The sequence below is a fragment of the Anguilla anguilla genome, chromosome 6, assembly GCF_013347855.1.
Source record: "Anguilla anguilla isolate fAngAng1 chromosome 6, fAngAng1.pri, whole genome shotgun sequence".
Taxonomy (NCBI): Eukaryota; Metazoa; Chordata; class Actinopteri; order Anguilliformes; family Anguillidae; genus Anguilla; species Anguilla anguilla.
This window is the reverse complement of record NC_049206.1, coordinates 31,433,509-31,449,606: the sequence shown is the minus strand read 5'-3', so window position 1 is coordinate 31,449,606 and position 16,098 is coordinate 31,433,509. Positions and strand designations below refer to the sequence as shown.

Genomic DNA, 16,098 nt, shown 5'->3' with positions numbered 1-16,098 from the left:
CACCTAACGAAGCCTTGTCAACAATTTTTCGCAACTTCCTGGAAAACACTATTATTATTGAGGACTTCTGGGCATAGCTAAGCCATATGTTTGCTGATAGACCTAGTTGACAACGTTTTCTGGAGTGAGACAGATGCGCATAGAACTGTATAATTGATTTACTGTCTGTCTCTATCTACTGAAAACAGATAAGATTTCATCATTGCTATGTAAGTATTACTGCTCAAAATATTTTGGTAATATAAGTTGTTTTTGAAATTGAGTGTCTTTAAATAGGTTAGTGGTATTTTATTTTATAATGAGGATATTTCACACTAATGTATGTGTTCGTTGCTCGTCTAGTAGTTTTTGTGACACATGCAACAGTGATGACGAGAGTGTTGGAACATTGCCAAAACATGGTGGACAATTGGAAATTGTTTTCATGTCATCCCATCCCCATACAAGAAAACATACGAGAGTACAGAGTATAGAAATACATACAATAGCTAATTATTACACATTTAGGTACTGTACAGCATTGTGTGACAATATTTTTGCATTGTTTTTAAATCTGATATCAATGTTTCATCTTAAATCTTCATAAGGGGCTCATTTATATGCTTTACAATGGACAAAAAGCATTATATTGCTTTTTGGAGAGATTTTGGGTATGTCTCTGGACCCCTAGCCATTTCTACCACTGTACTGACGGAAAGCTCTTTATTCCCATTTGAAAATGATGCAACAGTGAGTTTCTTGAGTAAAAACAGTTGATTTGTAGTGAAATATGTGAATATGTTGTGATTTACAGTAATGCATAATTTAGACATTTTGGGCAGATTTGGCGACGCTGGGTACACAGCTTAGATTTTGCTTCATAGATCTTTAGTAGTTCTACATATCCACCCCTAGATTTTATGAACTTGTGGTCAAGAAGTTTTTGATCCAGGACATGTATACTTTAACTTGCTGTATATATGCAATCTCTCAGTATTTCATTGCGAACTAAAAAAGAGCAAATTCATTTTAGATTTTTTGCCTAAACAATTGCATTTGTGGCACTTTTTTTCTTCCAAAATTATGAATATAAAGTAATCTAAGCTATGATTGTAAATGGTACAAATGTCCTGCTTCATTTAAGCCATTTTTCAAGTCTCTGTAGTGTTAACATCTGGAGTTATAAAGCTTTAAATAGGGTACCTCCTAAATGGGCAAGGATTGGCCAGATTTGGCATGTGCGCTAAGGGGTTAACTGACATGGAAGTTTTTCTGCTAACCCACACATTAGCTTTTTAAAAATGGAAATGGCCTAAACTTTTTTCACATGGGATACTTTCAGTTATGTAAATTGGCATAAGGCTGATTTTTATCATGCATACTTGTTTACATACCGGTGCAGAGGAGGCAGGCCATATGACTGGTCACAAAAACAGAAATTTGTGGGGGCGCCCTGAATCTGCACCCATATCACGTGACCTGACTCATCTGATAGCAAGTGTCCTTTGTAGGTAACAATTAAGCCTCTTTACCAGCTTTGAAAGTTATACAAGAACTAAGTCAGGAGAAATTAATTTTAACTAAATTAACACAGAAATAACATATGTCTGCCATTCACAGTATGGCTGCTGTACCAAGTGACCAAGTGATGTGATGCCACGTATCTTTATTAGGTTGGTTCCTCTTTCCCAAGGTTGAAGGTTATGCAAGCTCCAGATTTGGAGAAATGGTATTCAATGGAAATAACGAGTTTACCATTTGCAATATGGCCAAAATCACCTGACCTCATCTTTATTGTCAAGTGTGCAAAGGAGGTCACTTTATACCTGTTTGCAAAGTTTGACAGTTATATGTATATCACATCAAGCAGAATTCCCACATACTGGTAAAATGAATTTAGGCAAATATTAGTGGCCATGGTCAACATGGCACGGCAGACATTAGGGGGCATGGTTGGAAGAGTGCAGCTTATATTATTTCTTTGCAATTCCAATAGCCCACCACCTAAAGTACATTTATCATGTAATTACAAATCTCTGTGACGTATGCTGCATGTGCCTTGCACTTGAAATTTTGCATATTGAGCATATGATAACTGAAGTACCATACAAAAATGGGCATGGCATGTTAACCCTTTGATGCACAACATGGGTCAAAAGTGATTTATTTTCTATATCTTTGCAAAAAAATAATTTCATCATTCAGTATTCCAGGTATTCCTCAATTAACTTGTTTTTGTATCACTACCCTTCTAATGCACAACATGGGTCAAAAATGACCCGTATTCATTTCCTATGTTATTTCATGCATGACTGAGTGTTTCTTTGCTATATCTTTGAAATAAATGTATTTCATCATTTAATATTCCAAGTATTCATTAAATATCTTGTTTTTGATTACCACAAATCATTATTTTTATTTTTCCTTTCTTACTTTATGAACAAACATAGTTTTTGTATTTCTACATCAAATTTACACACATGGACCAATTGTAAAACATGCTGAATTATTGTAACATTTCACTCCAGTGTGGTGCAGAATTCACATTAGTAGCACTTATTTGCATCTTTGTTGAAGAACAGCTCAATCACCAAGACATGATTCATTCATACAATATTTATGAACACCGTTCTGAACACCTGAATGTGAAACTCATTTGCAGTGACACAATGTGTTTAAAATATTCCAGGATGGCTTTTCAAACCTTCTGGGTTGCATGGTGTCTGGCTTTGTCCTCTGTGTTAGATACAGTGGGACATCACCTATATCATATCTGTCTCTTTCTTTCCCACCCCCCACACCCTTCAGATTGACTCAGTTGACAACTTCACCTCGTCCAACACTCCATCCCGAGATGAAGAATCCAAATCCCACCCAATGTCCCGTTCACGATCACCCTCAACAGCCAGTGACATGGAGCTTATTGAGGTAACAGCCAAATTCTGGCCCCTGTCACTACAAGTCCAGGCCCTCATCTTAAGGCCACATAAAAAAGCATGAGAGTCAAAACCCATTTTATTTACATCCATGAAGGGTACTTAACGGATTGGCCGTTAAGTACCCTTTGAGCTGGTGAGATATTAAATTCACTATTCCTAGAACCTCACACTTTTTCCTGCTCTCCCATCCAGTTGATAGACCACCCCCCACGCACTGTCCAGACTCCCACCATGAGGTCTGGATACAGTACATCTGGCCTTCTAACACCAAAGGTAAGATTGTCTCAATACATAAGATTGATCAGTTGTGTGAAGGATAAAAGGACTAGAGCCTCACATAACTTTATACTGCTACTGGTTTACCAGGTCATATAATAGAAGCAGGAACCCTGGTTGTGTTCAAGACCAGGCATGGCACAGTGCAACATATCCTGTATACACCCAACTTTAAAATTCAATTAATTACAGTGCCTTGAATTATTGCATATTTGTCACGCAGAATGGTTTCTGATCTTTAGACAAAGGGAAACTGAGAAAGTTAAATGCAAAACACATTTTAAAAAATTATTTCATTTATTTAATGAAAAAAGTTATCAAACACCCATATCACCTATGTGAAAAGTAATTGTCCTCTTAGTTACTCAATCGACCGATCAATTAACCAAATTTAATTGATAATTACATTTAGCTGATTGAACGCAGACAGACTTGATTACCGCCATCACTGTTGAATGTAAGCACCAATTAATCACCATAAAGTTTCTACAAGCGCACTATGCCACAATCAAAGGAAACTCCAGAACAGATGAGAAAAATCTTTTGAAGTATGTCAGTCTGGAAAGGGTTATAAAGCCATTTTTAAGGCTCTGGGATTCCTCCGATCACAGTGAGAGCCATTATCTCCAAATGAATTACAGTTGGAACAGTGGTGTATCTTCTCAGGAGTGGCCAGCCTGCCAAAATTTCTTCAAAACACACCATTTCGCAATAAGAACATTATAACAACAGTCAAACATGGTGGTGGTAATGTGATGGTGAGGGGTTGCTTTGCTGCCTTGGTACCTGGAAGACTTATTGTAGGAACTATGGTAAGTTGTGCTCTGTGCTATAAAATTCTTAACGAGAATGTCCAGTTATCTGTCCGTGAGCTGAAGCTGAAGTGAAAGTATGGTTATGCAGCAAGGCAAACAAAATACACAATTAAAGCCGCAAGCGGCGTTGGGAGGGGTCCAAGCATTGGCACCATCGCGCCCCCTATGGAGCGATTTTAAAATGGCTTTGTCCTCATGATCATATGCCTTCACCCAACATATCTACTGAATATCATGATGATCGTATAAAATATTGATGACTTATGGCCAATTTTGTGCTAAGAGACGCTGTTGGATGACTTAGTTACGTCGCCATGGATATGTCCTGGCCGCTTCCCGTCAAGGCCTTTACTATGTCGTAACACTTAGATGGCATGTCGTAACCTTTAGATGGTCCGGCGTGTATGCACAGCTGCAGTGTTTTTGCGCCGCAACTGAAAAAGGCGTCACACTAGTGTTGTCACGATACCAAAATTTTGACTTTGATACTGATACTAGGTTTAGTATTACGATACTCAATACTGAAATGATACTTGAAACTTAAACGATGCTAATTTGATACTCGGTACCTAACGATACTGAAATTACCTTAACAGAAACGTAATGTCCACAAGGGTTGACCTCATTTTAGAATTCATGGTTTATTAACAACCTGGTTCATTAACAACCTTTAAGTTGAAGCCTCTTCAACATATTAATATGCATAGGCCTATAGTGTTACAACATTGAACAATAGAAAAATATGTTAAATATATTTCAAAAATTAAACAGTCCTAAAGTAAATAATCTTTAAAACAAGTCTTTCACCTTTAAATAGATTTAAAAACAGCATATTTTAACAATGCAGCATCTATCTATAATAAAATATTTCCAAATTGGAACACCTATTGCTACTGAAGTGAACTGAGTCAAAGCTTGCGCTGTATCAAGGAGCTGAGTGCACAAGCGCAAGTCACCTCACTTGGCAACCTTAGTTGCTACTGCCTTCTAGTGAAGATTCTGACAAATGGCACTTTTCATCCTCTCAGTCGTCGGAATATTCTAATACCGAACCGTTTCTTTCTTCTTTTTTTTTTAAGTACTGAGAAAGTGCTGAAGTTTTGGTATACCGTGCAACACTACGTCAGACACATATTCCAATCCATTGCTCAGCTTAGCAGAGAATGCACATTTCAGAGCGCCTCAGACACAGATAGAATAATAACACACATTTCAAATAATAAAGACGACATTGAGAAAAAACGGAAAAAAAGACGTAATATCAACTTGCGACCTGCGTGCTGGCCGCAGAGCAGCCTACCGGTTTAATTTATTTAGACATTGGCAGATAAGAAAAATTTCGGTTACACTGACCTATAAAACGCTATTCCAAAAGCAAAATCAGACATGTTATACATCGTTAGAAAGCTTATAGTCTCACCTACGGAATAAATGAGTTGTCAATCAAGCCAAATTGCACTAAAAAGGGCGACAACGCCGTAAGCAACAAGTGTGGTATTACGCACAGCTATTTATGAAGATAGCCGACCCAGGCGTGACAGATGCGCGTATTTTTCACAAAATGATTGTCCAAGACAATATATGACCACTCATTCGCAAAAGGGACATCTCTACGCGTAAAACCGATGGTAAGATTGTATATTTATTAAATGTTTAGTCCCAGATATTGACTGTAGAATGACATGGTATAATTTTTGTTTTTAATTGTCTCGTTTATTTTGTTATTCAGTGAGCAGCGTTTTCACTGCTGTATTGGCATATTTTAGGGCTAATGTCGGGTTTATCTTGTTGCTACGGAATATTGCATTACATTACATTACAGGCATTAGGCAGACGCTCTTATCCAGAGCGACGTACAACAAAATGTATAACCATAACCAGGAACAAGTGTGTCGAAAACCCTAGAGGGCAGTAGCCTATCGTTCCAAGTGCAGGGAACAACCGCATAGTTCAACTTGGACCCTGTAGGTTAAACTGATTAACAGTAACACAAACAAGAACAGCAACAACGCAGTCTATGCAAAAATACAAGCAATAGTTAAGACGAGTTAAGACTAAGTCACCTACGAAATAGCTAACTAGTTACAACCCTAACCTTACAGTCAATTTAGAGATTACATTGAGAATACGATTTCTCTCAGCATAGTGACGGATTTAAAGAGTAAACAAACTCACCCGTTATTGTCTTCGAATGGATCCATGTCAAAGAAAAGTAATGATTCATCCTCTCAAAGCTTTACCGTAGCGTATTATTCATTTAGACATTGGCAGAGTACAGCATAAATTGCGTCTTTTGTGAATATTCAATGTTAGAAATTGCAGCGAGAAACTGCAGCTGTAGACACAAGATAGTCTGTTATGTTATGGTAGCAACGGAATGAAGCGGACTATATATGTATTACCGTCATTGTTTTATTATACCAGTGTGTTTTCGCGCGTGTGCACAGAAACTCAGAACCTATCAATAAAATGGTTTAGCTATTTCTCACCATAATGACAGATTTAAAGACTTAATGAACTCACCCGATACTGTCTTCAAATAGATCCATGCCAAAGAAAAGTAATTATTCATCCTCTAAAAATGCTTGTACTATCAAACTTTTGGTATCGTAGCACGCACTCTGGGTGGCACTGTCTTCCATTCCTTCCCCGACGTTCAGACCGTCCTTTCACCGATAAATACTAGACCCTACGGTGTCGGATTATTTGCGTCGCCATGGATGTCGCTTGCCGTAAAGAAGTTTACTAGATGTCGTAACCGTTTAGATTTGGAGCTCCAGCTCTTCCGCACCCCACCTAATGAAAAGGTCCAAATGGCGGGCAAACCATATGGCGGACATAGGTGGTCCCAACAGAAAAGTTGTAGAGCACATTCAGATGCATCAGTCGATGAAGTTTTGTGTTGATCTGACTTACGGTGTGGGACTTTTAAACATGACCCTTTGTTATAGCGCCGACTTAGGTGATTTTTAGTGCCTGAGTAGTGGGGGGCCATAGGAACCCACCTGCCAAATTTGGTTGCTCTAGGACTTATGGTTGCTGAGCCTCAGACACTTTTAGCGGAGACAAATAATGAGAATAATAATAATAATAATAATAATAATCCTAACAGATACAGCTTCGCTGCTTGGACCCCTAATAATCCTAACAGATACAATAGGGTTCCACCAGCTTCGCTGCTTGGACCCCTAATAAGGGAAGGGAACAGACTATATGTTGCTCCTGTGTACCTCTCATTCTATAGCCCCAGCCTCACTGCAGGCAGAACTGATATAGCATTACAAATCACTGCAATTGCCTACAGCTGCAGTTGCGGCAAGCTAAACCGCTCCACCTGCGGATGGCGCCCTAACCATACCACCCCTCCACGTACCCCCAGTGCCATCCCCATGTCGGGGAGCCATCCGGCTGCCATCCAACACCATTCCACCCCCCTCCTGCCCCTCCCCCAAGTGGGAGAGGAAGTCAACCACCACCATGTGAGCCCCCAGCCTATAGATCACCTTGAACTTATAAGGTTGTAATGCCAGATACCAACGAGTTTTCCACACGTTGGCATTTTTCATGCGGTGGAGCCACTGAAGGGGCATGTGGTCCGAACAGAGGGTGAAAGGGTGTCCCCGGAGATAATAGCAAAGAGTGCTGACCACCCACTTGATGGCTAGGTACGCCTCACCGTCTTCCATGTCTGCCATTCATGGCATCTGCAGTCCAGCATACCTGCCAGTTGGGGTTGTTGGTGGCAGCTGTCCTGCCGGGTTTCGCTGCAGCATACTCCGCAGGAGAGCCCAATCCTCCACCTGCCTCTGAGCCAGCTCAAAGAGGGCGGCGGTCTGTCTCTCCTGCAGCGCCGCTAGCAGTCTCAAAGCTTGCCCCAGGGGCGATTCCATCACCCTTGTTTCTGCTTGTTTTTCCATAAATTATCTTGTCTCCTCTCCCCTCGTACGGGCCACCATTGTAACAGGCTCTGATGTTCCTCTCCCCACAAACCACACAGTCTGCAAGTCTCAGACGCACCCAGGTTTTTATTGTGCGCTCTCATGAACAAACAAACACACAAAACCCACACAACAGGGGAAGGGAATAGACTATATGTAGCTCCCATGTGTGTCTCATTCCAGAACCCCGGTCTCACTGCTGGCAGAACAGACAAAGCATTAAAAATGATTGCAATTGCCTACAGCTGAAGTTGCAGGCCAGCTAAACTGTTCCGTCTCTGCCTGAAGATGGCGCCCTAACAACATTGCTCCTCCATAGTCTCCTTACCAAACCAGTCACCCTTTTAGGTAATCAGAAACATCATTGTTGGCTGTTCCAGATTCTAAGTTGAAGACAAAGGGATATTGTGGGTTTTCAATTACAGCCCCTAGGATCTGGAATTATCTTCCTCTGGGCATTAGAACAGCTGAGTCAGCGTCACCTTTCAAGACCAAACTGAAAACATATTTTTATTGATTGGCTTTTAATGTCTTTTATTTTCTATCCCGTTTCCTTTGTGACTGCCTGTATATTGTAATTGCTTTTATTATCTGTATATTGCCTCAACTCATATTTATTTTTCTTTTATCTCTTACTGATTGTTAAAGCCCCTTGTGCTTTTTTGCTTGAAAGGTGCTATATAACTATATAAATAAATAAATATTGTCTAGACCATGTGAGACTTGAATCTGGCACTCCTTTTCTAGAGGTTGTGTAGCACTGTCAAACCTTGTCTTGAGCACCCCAAGTGCCTCTGCTTCTTCTACATGATATACATTTAGTCTTATAAATTCGTAGGGTGTTTAAAGGAGTAACATGGTGGTTGAATGTGACACTTGCCAGTTGTCTTTAGGCAACAACAAAACAAATGTGCATAATTTTTTTATTATTCAGTCATTTAAATTTATTTTAAAACGTATTTTTCTAAGCCTAAATTTCCCACTATGAAAGTTCACCCGAACTGTCTGGGCGTGGTAATGAGAACTGTCAGTTAGCTATGATTGACAGACCGTGCCCCGTTACCATAGCTACCTCCATGATACGTGCTTGGGAGACTGAATTTTCACAAGCTAGCTAACTTAGTATATAAAGTATCGACAGCTAAGGACGTTGACTTATATCAAATAATAATTTATGCTAGCTAGCTAGCTTGCCAGTCAAGTTAAGATAAAACCACAACTATAACGTTCTTACGAAAGCAAACTAGCGACCTAACGTTATCGATAACATTACATTATGAAAGCAAACTACATAGCTAGCTAACGTTAGCTAGCTAGCTATAAATGAATAGAACCAACCAGAGATAGTCTAATAGTCCTTAAAAAGCACTCTAATAAGTGAACCTAACTTTAGTCAAATATTTGATTGTCTTGCCTGCAAGCCAGCGGCACTAACTATGGGTCACGAGTTATCCATTTAGAATGAGCTATCACAGCAATCTGACTGACTGCAGGTCAACAATACATTTCTCACAGAAAAAGTAGTTTGTCGCCTTTATTTTAGTTCATTACAGTGGTGATAGAAGTGACAATAATTAAGTGGTGCTGTGCTGTTAGCCTTTACTGATCGCCGTACAAGGTTAATGTGAAGTAGCTAGCACAATCGGACAGCACTAACCCATAAAAATGTACTTTGAATGATACTTGTTCAATCGAACGGTAAATCTGCAAAACATTCGATTATAGTCAGCGGCACCGAAATTTTCTTTCACACCCTCAATGAACGGCACAAGTCCCAGTAGAAGATTGAATTAAACCTTTTAAAGTTATATATTTTCTGAAACGTTATCGATTCCGCTTGGCCACAGTGAATGAAACTAGGCGATCTGAGCATATAGTTTCTATGTAAATTACGTCAGAAGGATTCAGCCTTGTTGTTTGCTACCTAAACTTCACAGCACACTTGTAGCAGGACGGTGTGTCCAGTCAGATTTCTTTACGGGGCGTGGAAAGGGGAGTGGTTACTGTACTTGTGACGCACTAAGTTGATAACATCCACAACCAGCTGAAAATAAGACAATGAATTTAAAACGCATATTTCTCCAAAAATAAAGGACGGACATATTTAATACTTCACTCATCGTGTTTCTTCAATGCCTTTTGTGCAAATAGCACAGTCTCTAAAAAAATGTATTGTTTGTGGCTCAGAAATGCATTTTTTTGGATTAAATTAAAAATTGGATTAAAGACACTCCTGCTACTATAGATCACTGGTACAGTGAAAAATTTTAAGATTCTCTCTCTTCTAAGTGTAAATCTTGGATCCCTTTATTATCATCCCTACCGTACCATATTGGCCTCTGGCTGACCCCCATCCTTTTTTATTTTTATTTTTCAATTCTGGTTTAGTTTTACTCATTTTTTCCAGCTAATGTCCATCCATCCAATTTTTTTTCTTGCTTCTGAACCAATATGATGGGCAACTGCACTACTCCTAATGGAAGCTAAGATACATTTTTCATAATCTATGATATTATTCCTCCCCAATAGTTATCTCAGTAAGTATTGTCATCTCAAAATAACAAAATCTATTGTAGCTATTTTACAGGAATACTCTGGGGTTTTTTGGTTAACAGTGATATTTTAAGTCATCATTTTCAGGTAACATTGTGGACTACTGTAGTCCTTTTCCATATGGGATTACGGTTTCTACATTACTTTTACTAGAATTGCTATTTCTGTTCCATTTTCCCCTATAAATATGTTCACACATTTGTAGTGTTAGTAGTTGTTTGCTGTCCTGCATTGCAACATGGTTTTGTTCTGTTTTGGTTCTGTCCTTTTTTGTGGTAATAAAAGAAGAAAAAAAACTGTTTTATGTTCTGATACTGTAAACCCATTGCAGTATGATGTCTTTGATCAATCAACTATGCATGTATCATATTCACTTGCAGCCCAAAGCTCACCAGTTTGTGGTTAGGTCCTTCAGCGCACCAACTAAATGCAATCAATGTACCTCCCTGATGGTGGGCCTGATTCGACAGGGTTGCACATGTGAAGGTAGGAAGGAGGGGCAAGGGGGAGGAGGAAGAGTGTGATGAAAAGTGTGATGAATAGATGGGGATTCTTCTATCATAAGTGCTATGTGGCTTCATAACGGCACTCTGACATACTTTGCTTCCAACAATGCTTGGAACATTTCTTGTGTTGACATATTTATGGGGTCAGAAGAGCATTCCGCAGTGTTTTGGTTTTCTTTCTCAAACAAGCCTTGGAGGCTTCCAAGGTTGCCTGCACCCTCTAGTTTGAATTTTGTTAATGACGTTTTATGTTTATCAGTTTTGCAAACTTTGGTCTATTCTAAAGCAAATAATAGCTTTATTATATTATATCTTAACCAAAACATTTCTTCTGTAAAAATGAATGGTAAATTCAGTGGCTCACGAATCAGTTTGTCTGTCTCCTCCAATATCCAGTCTGTAACTTCTCCTGTCATGTGACCTGTGCGGACAAAGTTCCGGCAGTGTGCCCTATCCCACCTGAGCAGACCAAGGGCCCACTGGGTATCGATCCGCAGAAGGGCATTGGCACAGCTTATGAGGGGCACGTCCGGGTAAGGAGGGCTGTCACATCTTCACTATGTCCCCTTGCTGTAGATCTGATCTGCAGGTTTGTGTTACATTTGTGTTGTGTTTCATTCAGCAAGGAAGTCATACCTTTCAGGATGTCATTGGGTAGGATATATCAGGAGGCCATTGCTGACACATCCTAATGATGGTAGAGCAGGGCTTTGTTAATCTTGTAATGGATTTAGCATTTTATGGCAATTAGCGTGTGAAACAATGTGAACAAAAGTTGCGTAATATAATTTTTGGCTACATGAATATGCAACGAGGTTCACAAATCCCCTACTATTAGTAGCTTTGCCCTTACCTGGTTTTTCCAAATTCAACCTACTTTAAAAGGATTTGATCTGCAAATATTTCTGTTTTTTGGGGATTTTCTCCCCCCCAAATCATGTACTGTATGTAACTGTAATTTTGTCCAACCATATGAATGAAATTTGTGAACATGGACACTTTATGACAGGGCACCTTTGTGATTTTGTCTGTCTTTCAGGTACCCAAGCCAGCAGGGGTGAAAAAAGGTTGGCAGAGAGCTATTGCTGTCGTTTGCGACTTCAAGCTGTTCCTCTATGACCTGGCTGAGAGCAAGACCTCCCAGCCCAGCGTAGTGGTCAGCCAGGTTATTGACATGAGGTGTGTGACTTCTGTTCTTCTTCTCCCCCACTCTCACACAGACATTAGTTGGTGGTGAAAATGGCAGTTGAGGCAGAGATAATGGTTTAATTCTCATGCTTGGTCTCAGTTACTTAGGCACGCCTCATTCACACCTCTCACTTGCTTTGCAGGGATGAGGAGTTCTCTGTCAGCTCAGTCCTGGCTTCAGATGTCATACATGCCAGCCGGAAGGATATACCCTGCATTTTCAGAGTGAGTGTGAGAGTGGACGAAAGAGGAATGAGAGGGAGGACAGGGTGTTGGGTGTGCCCGGGGAGGAATACCTAACCAGAGGAACACATTTTATTCTTAATAATAATAACAATAACAATAACAATAATAACTAGAAGAGTGTACTCAGTAGAGTGCAGATCTCCGCCAGGCGTGTTAGCTTTGCTGATGTAACAATAGAGGCTACACAATCAATGCAACCAGACAAATACAATATTACAAGTTTTTACCATGCCACTGAAAATCCCAAAAATGCTGATTCAGTTAAGTAACGCTAAAGGTGGTGACATGTTACCTAATGTCATTCATATCAGCCACGATGTGTTAGACAGAGCTAACGTTGACGTTATAGTCTGGCACTTTCATTTCAAATCTGGACAGGAACAATCTGGACCAATATCAATTTCAGCGTGAAAATGGCAGCAAAAACATTAACATACCCTGTTAGTTGGCAGATTATTTTTTTGGCATTTTAACGTTGAAATTGACATTTTACATTGCTGGTCTTTCATTCCAAACAGAAGCAGTTGTTGATCACTTGCAGCCCCTACCGGCCGGTTAGGAGGAGTGAGGAGTTAGCAGTCAATGTATTTCAATGTACAATGATGGAAATTATTTCAAATAAAATACTTGTTGTTAACCGATTTGCAAAATATTCGTGAATTCAGGTCATTGACCTGCTGACAGCATGCACAACAAGTATTAAGCTGATCGGCCCAGTACTATGCGAGATTAGCTGCGGACAGATACACACACGCGACCAAACGCATAATCCACTCCAGGCTCTCGCCCGGCGGAGATAAATATCATTAATAATGCTGAAATCAAATATCGTTAGCTAGGTCAGCTTGTAGGGGGATGGGACGATATGAAAATAATTTAACTGTCCACCACGTTTTGGCAATGTTCCAACACTCTCGTCATCACTGTTGCATGCATCACAAAAATCTATTACACTACTAATGCTTACATTACAGTGTGAAATATCCACATTATATAATACCACTAACCTATTTAAAGACACTCAATTTCAAAAATACCAAACTTTTGACTTTGATACCGATACCAGGTTTAGTATCACGATAATTGATACTGAAACGATACTGATTCAATACTCGGTACCTAACGATACTGAAATTACCTTAATAGATCAGAAACGTTATGTCCAAAAGGGTTGATCTCATTTTCGAATTCACAATTTATTAAAAACCTGGTTTATTAACAACCTTTAAGTTGAAGCCTGTTCAACATAACAATAAGCATAGGACTATAGTGTTACAACACTAAACCATAGAAAACTATATTAAATATACTTCTAAAATTAAACAATTGTAAAGTAAATTATCTTTAAACAGGTCTTTCACTTTAAAAAAGATCTAAAAACAGCATATTTCAATAACAATGCAGCATCTTCCTATAATTAAATATTGACAAATTAGAACACCTATTGCTACTGAAGTCAACTGAGTCGAAGCCTGCGCTGTATCAGCGAAGTGAAGGCACAAGCACACGTCACCTCACTTGGCAACCTTAGTTGCTACTGCCATCTAGAGAAGATTCTGACAAATGACACTTTTAATCCTCTCAATCAGTAACGCGGGAGACAAATTTCCCTGGCTTTTACATTTGACTCAAAACTACCGAACGTCAGAATATTCTAATACCGAACCGTTTCTTTTTTTTTTCTTTTTTTTTTTTAAGTACCGAGAAAGTGCTGAAGTTTTGGTATACCATGCAACACTACGTCATACACATATTCCAATCCGTTGCTCAGCTTAGCAGAGAATGCACATTTCAGAGTGCCACAGAGACAGATAGAATAATAACACATAAATACACATTTCAAATAATAAATACGACATTGAGAAAAAACAAAAAAAAAGACAAATATCAACTCGCGATCTGTGTACTGGGCACAAAGTAGCCTACCGTTTTATTTTTTTAGACATTGGCAGATAAGAAAAATTTTGGTTACGCCGACCTATAAAACTCTATTCCAAAAGCAAAGTCAGACGTTATACATCGTTAGAAAGCTTATACTCTCACCTACTGAATAAATGAATTGTCAATCAAGCCAAATTGCACTAAAAAGGGTGACAACGCCGTAAGCAACAGGTGTGGTATTACGCACAGCTATTATTGAAGATAGCCGACCCAGGCGTCACATATGCGCGTATTTTTCACAAACGGATTGTGCAAGACAATATATGACCACTCATTCGCAAAAGGGACATCTACGCGTAAAACCAACGGTAAGATTGTTTATTTATTCAATGTTTAGTCCCAGATATTGACTGTAGAATGACATGGTATAATTTAACAAGAAAATTTGTCTCGTTTTTTTCGTTATTCAGTGAGCAGCGTTTTCACTGCTATTGGCATATTTTAGGGCTAACGTCGAGTTTTTCTTGTTGCTACGGGAAATTGCATTACATTACATTACAGGCATTTGGCAGACGCTCTTATCCAGAGCGACGTACAACAAAGTGTATAATCATAATCAGGAACAAGTGTGTCGAAAACCCTAGAGAGAAGTACCGTTCCAAGTGCAGGGAACAACCGCATAGTTGAACTTGGACCCTGTAGGTTAAACTGATTAACGCTAACACAAACAAGAACAGCAACAACGCAGTCTATGCAAAAATACAAGCAATAGTTAAGACGAGTGCATTAACTAAGTCACCTACAAAACAGCTACCTAGTTACTTCCTCAACGTTCAGACCCTCCCCTCACTGATAAAAACTAGACCCTACGGTGTTGGATTACTTGCGTCGACATGGATGTCGCTTGCCGTAAAGTAGTTTACTAGATGTCGTAACACTTAGATTTGGAGCTCCAGCTCTTCCGCACCCCAATTAATAAAAAAGTCCAAATGGCGGGCAAACAATATGGCGGACATAGGTGGTCCCAAAGACATCTGACTTACGGTGTGGGAGTTATGACCTTTTAAAGTATGACCCTTTGTTATAGCGCCACCATCTGGCCGACATAGGTGATTTTTAGTGCCTGAGTAGTGGGGGGCCATAGGAACCCAACTACCAAATTTGGTTGGTCTACAACTTATGGTTGCTGAGCCTCAGACATTTTAGTGCAGAAAGCTTCCACGCTCCAACGAAAATGTCAAAAGGGCGGGTAAACAATATGGCGGACATAGGTGGTGCCAAGGATAAAGTTGTAGAGCACGTTCAGATTCATAGGTCCATGAAGTTTTGGGTTGATCTAACCTACGGTGTGGGAGTTATGGCCTATTAAGCATGACCCTTTGTTATAGCGCCACCATCTGGCCGACATAGGTGATTTTTAGTGCCTGAGTAGTGGGGGGCCATAGGAACCCACCTGCCAAATTTGGTTGCTCTAGGACGTATGGTTGCTGAGCCTCAGACACTTTTAGCGGAAAAAAATAAGAATAATAATAATAATCCTAACAAATACAATAGGGTTCCACCAGCTTCGCTGCTTGGACCCCTAATAATAATCCGAACAGATACAATAGGGTTCCACCAGCTTCGCTGCTTGGACCCCTAATAATCCTAACAAAAACAATAGGGTTCCACCAGCTTCGCTGCTTGGACCCCTAATAATGGCTACAAGCAGTAATTAATTGCCAGTGCTATCATGTGTAACTTATTGATTAATTGTTGACTTTGGATGTCAACATTT

At 39.6% G+C, this 16,098-nt stretch overlaps 1 protein-coding gene across 7 annotated transcripts in view; it reads left to right on the top strand.

Annotated features, from left to right (window-relative positions):
- The window catches only part of LOC118229832 (serine/threonine-protein kinase MRCK alpha-like), a 375,259-nt gene that overhangs the window by 291,761 nt on the left and 67,400 nt on the right, over positions 1-16,098 (top strand). For all 7 annotated transcript variants that reach the window (XM_035422277.1, XM_035422272.1, XM_035422276.1 and 4 more), the window contains 6 exons: positions 2,788-2,907; positions 3,111-3,191; positions 10,881-10,986; positions 11,403-11,539; positions 12,046-12,185; positions 12,338-12,419. In XM_035422277.1, coding sequence (XP_035278168.1) covers positions 2,788-2,907; positions 3,111-3,191; positions 10,881-10,986; positions 11,403-11,539; positions 12,046-12,185; positions 12,338-12,419 — 666 coding nt within the window. The remainder of the gene's footprint in view (positions 1-2,787; positions 2,908-3,110; positions 3,192-10,880; positions 10,987-11,402; positions 11,540-12,045; positions 12,186-12,337; positions 12,420-16,098) is intronic.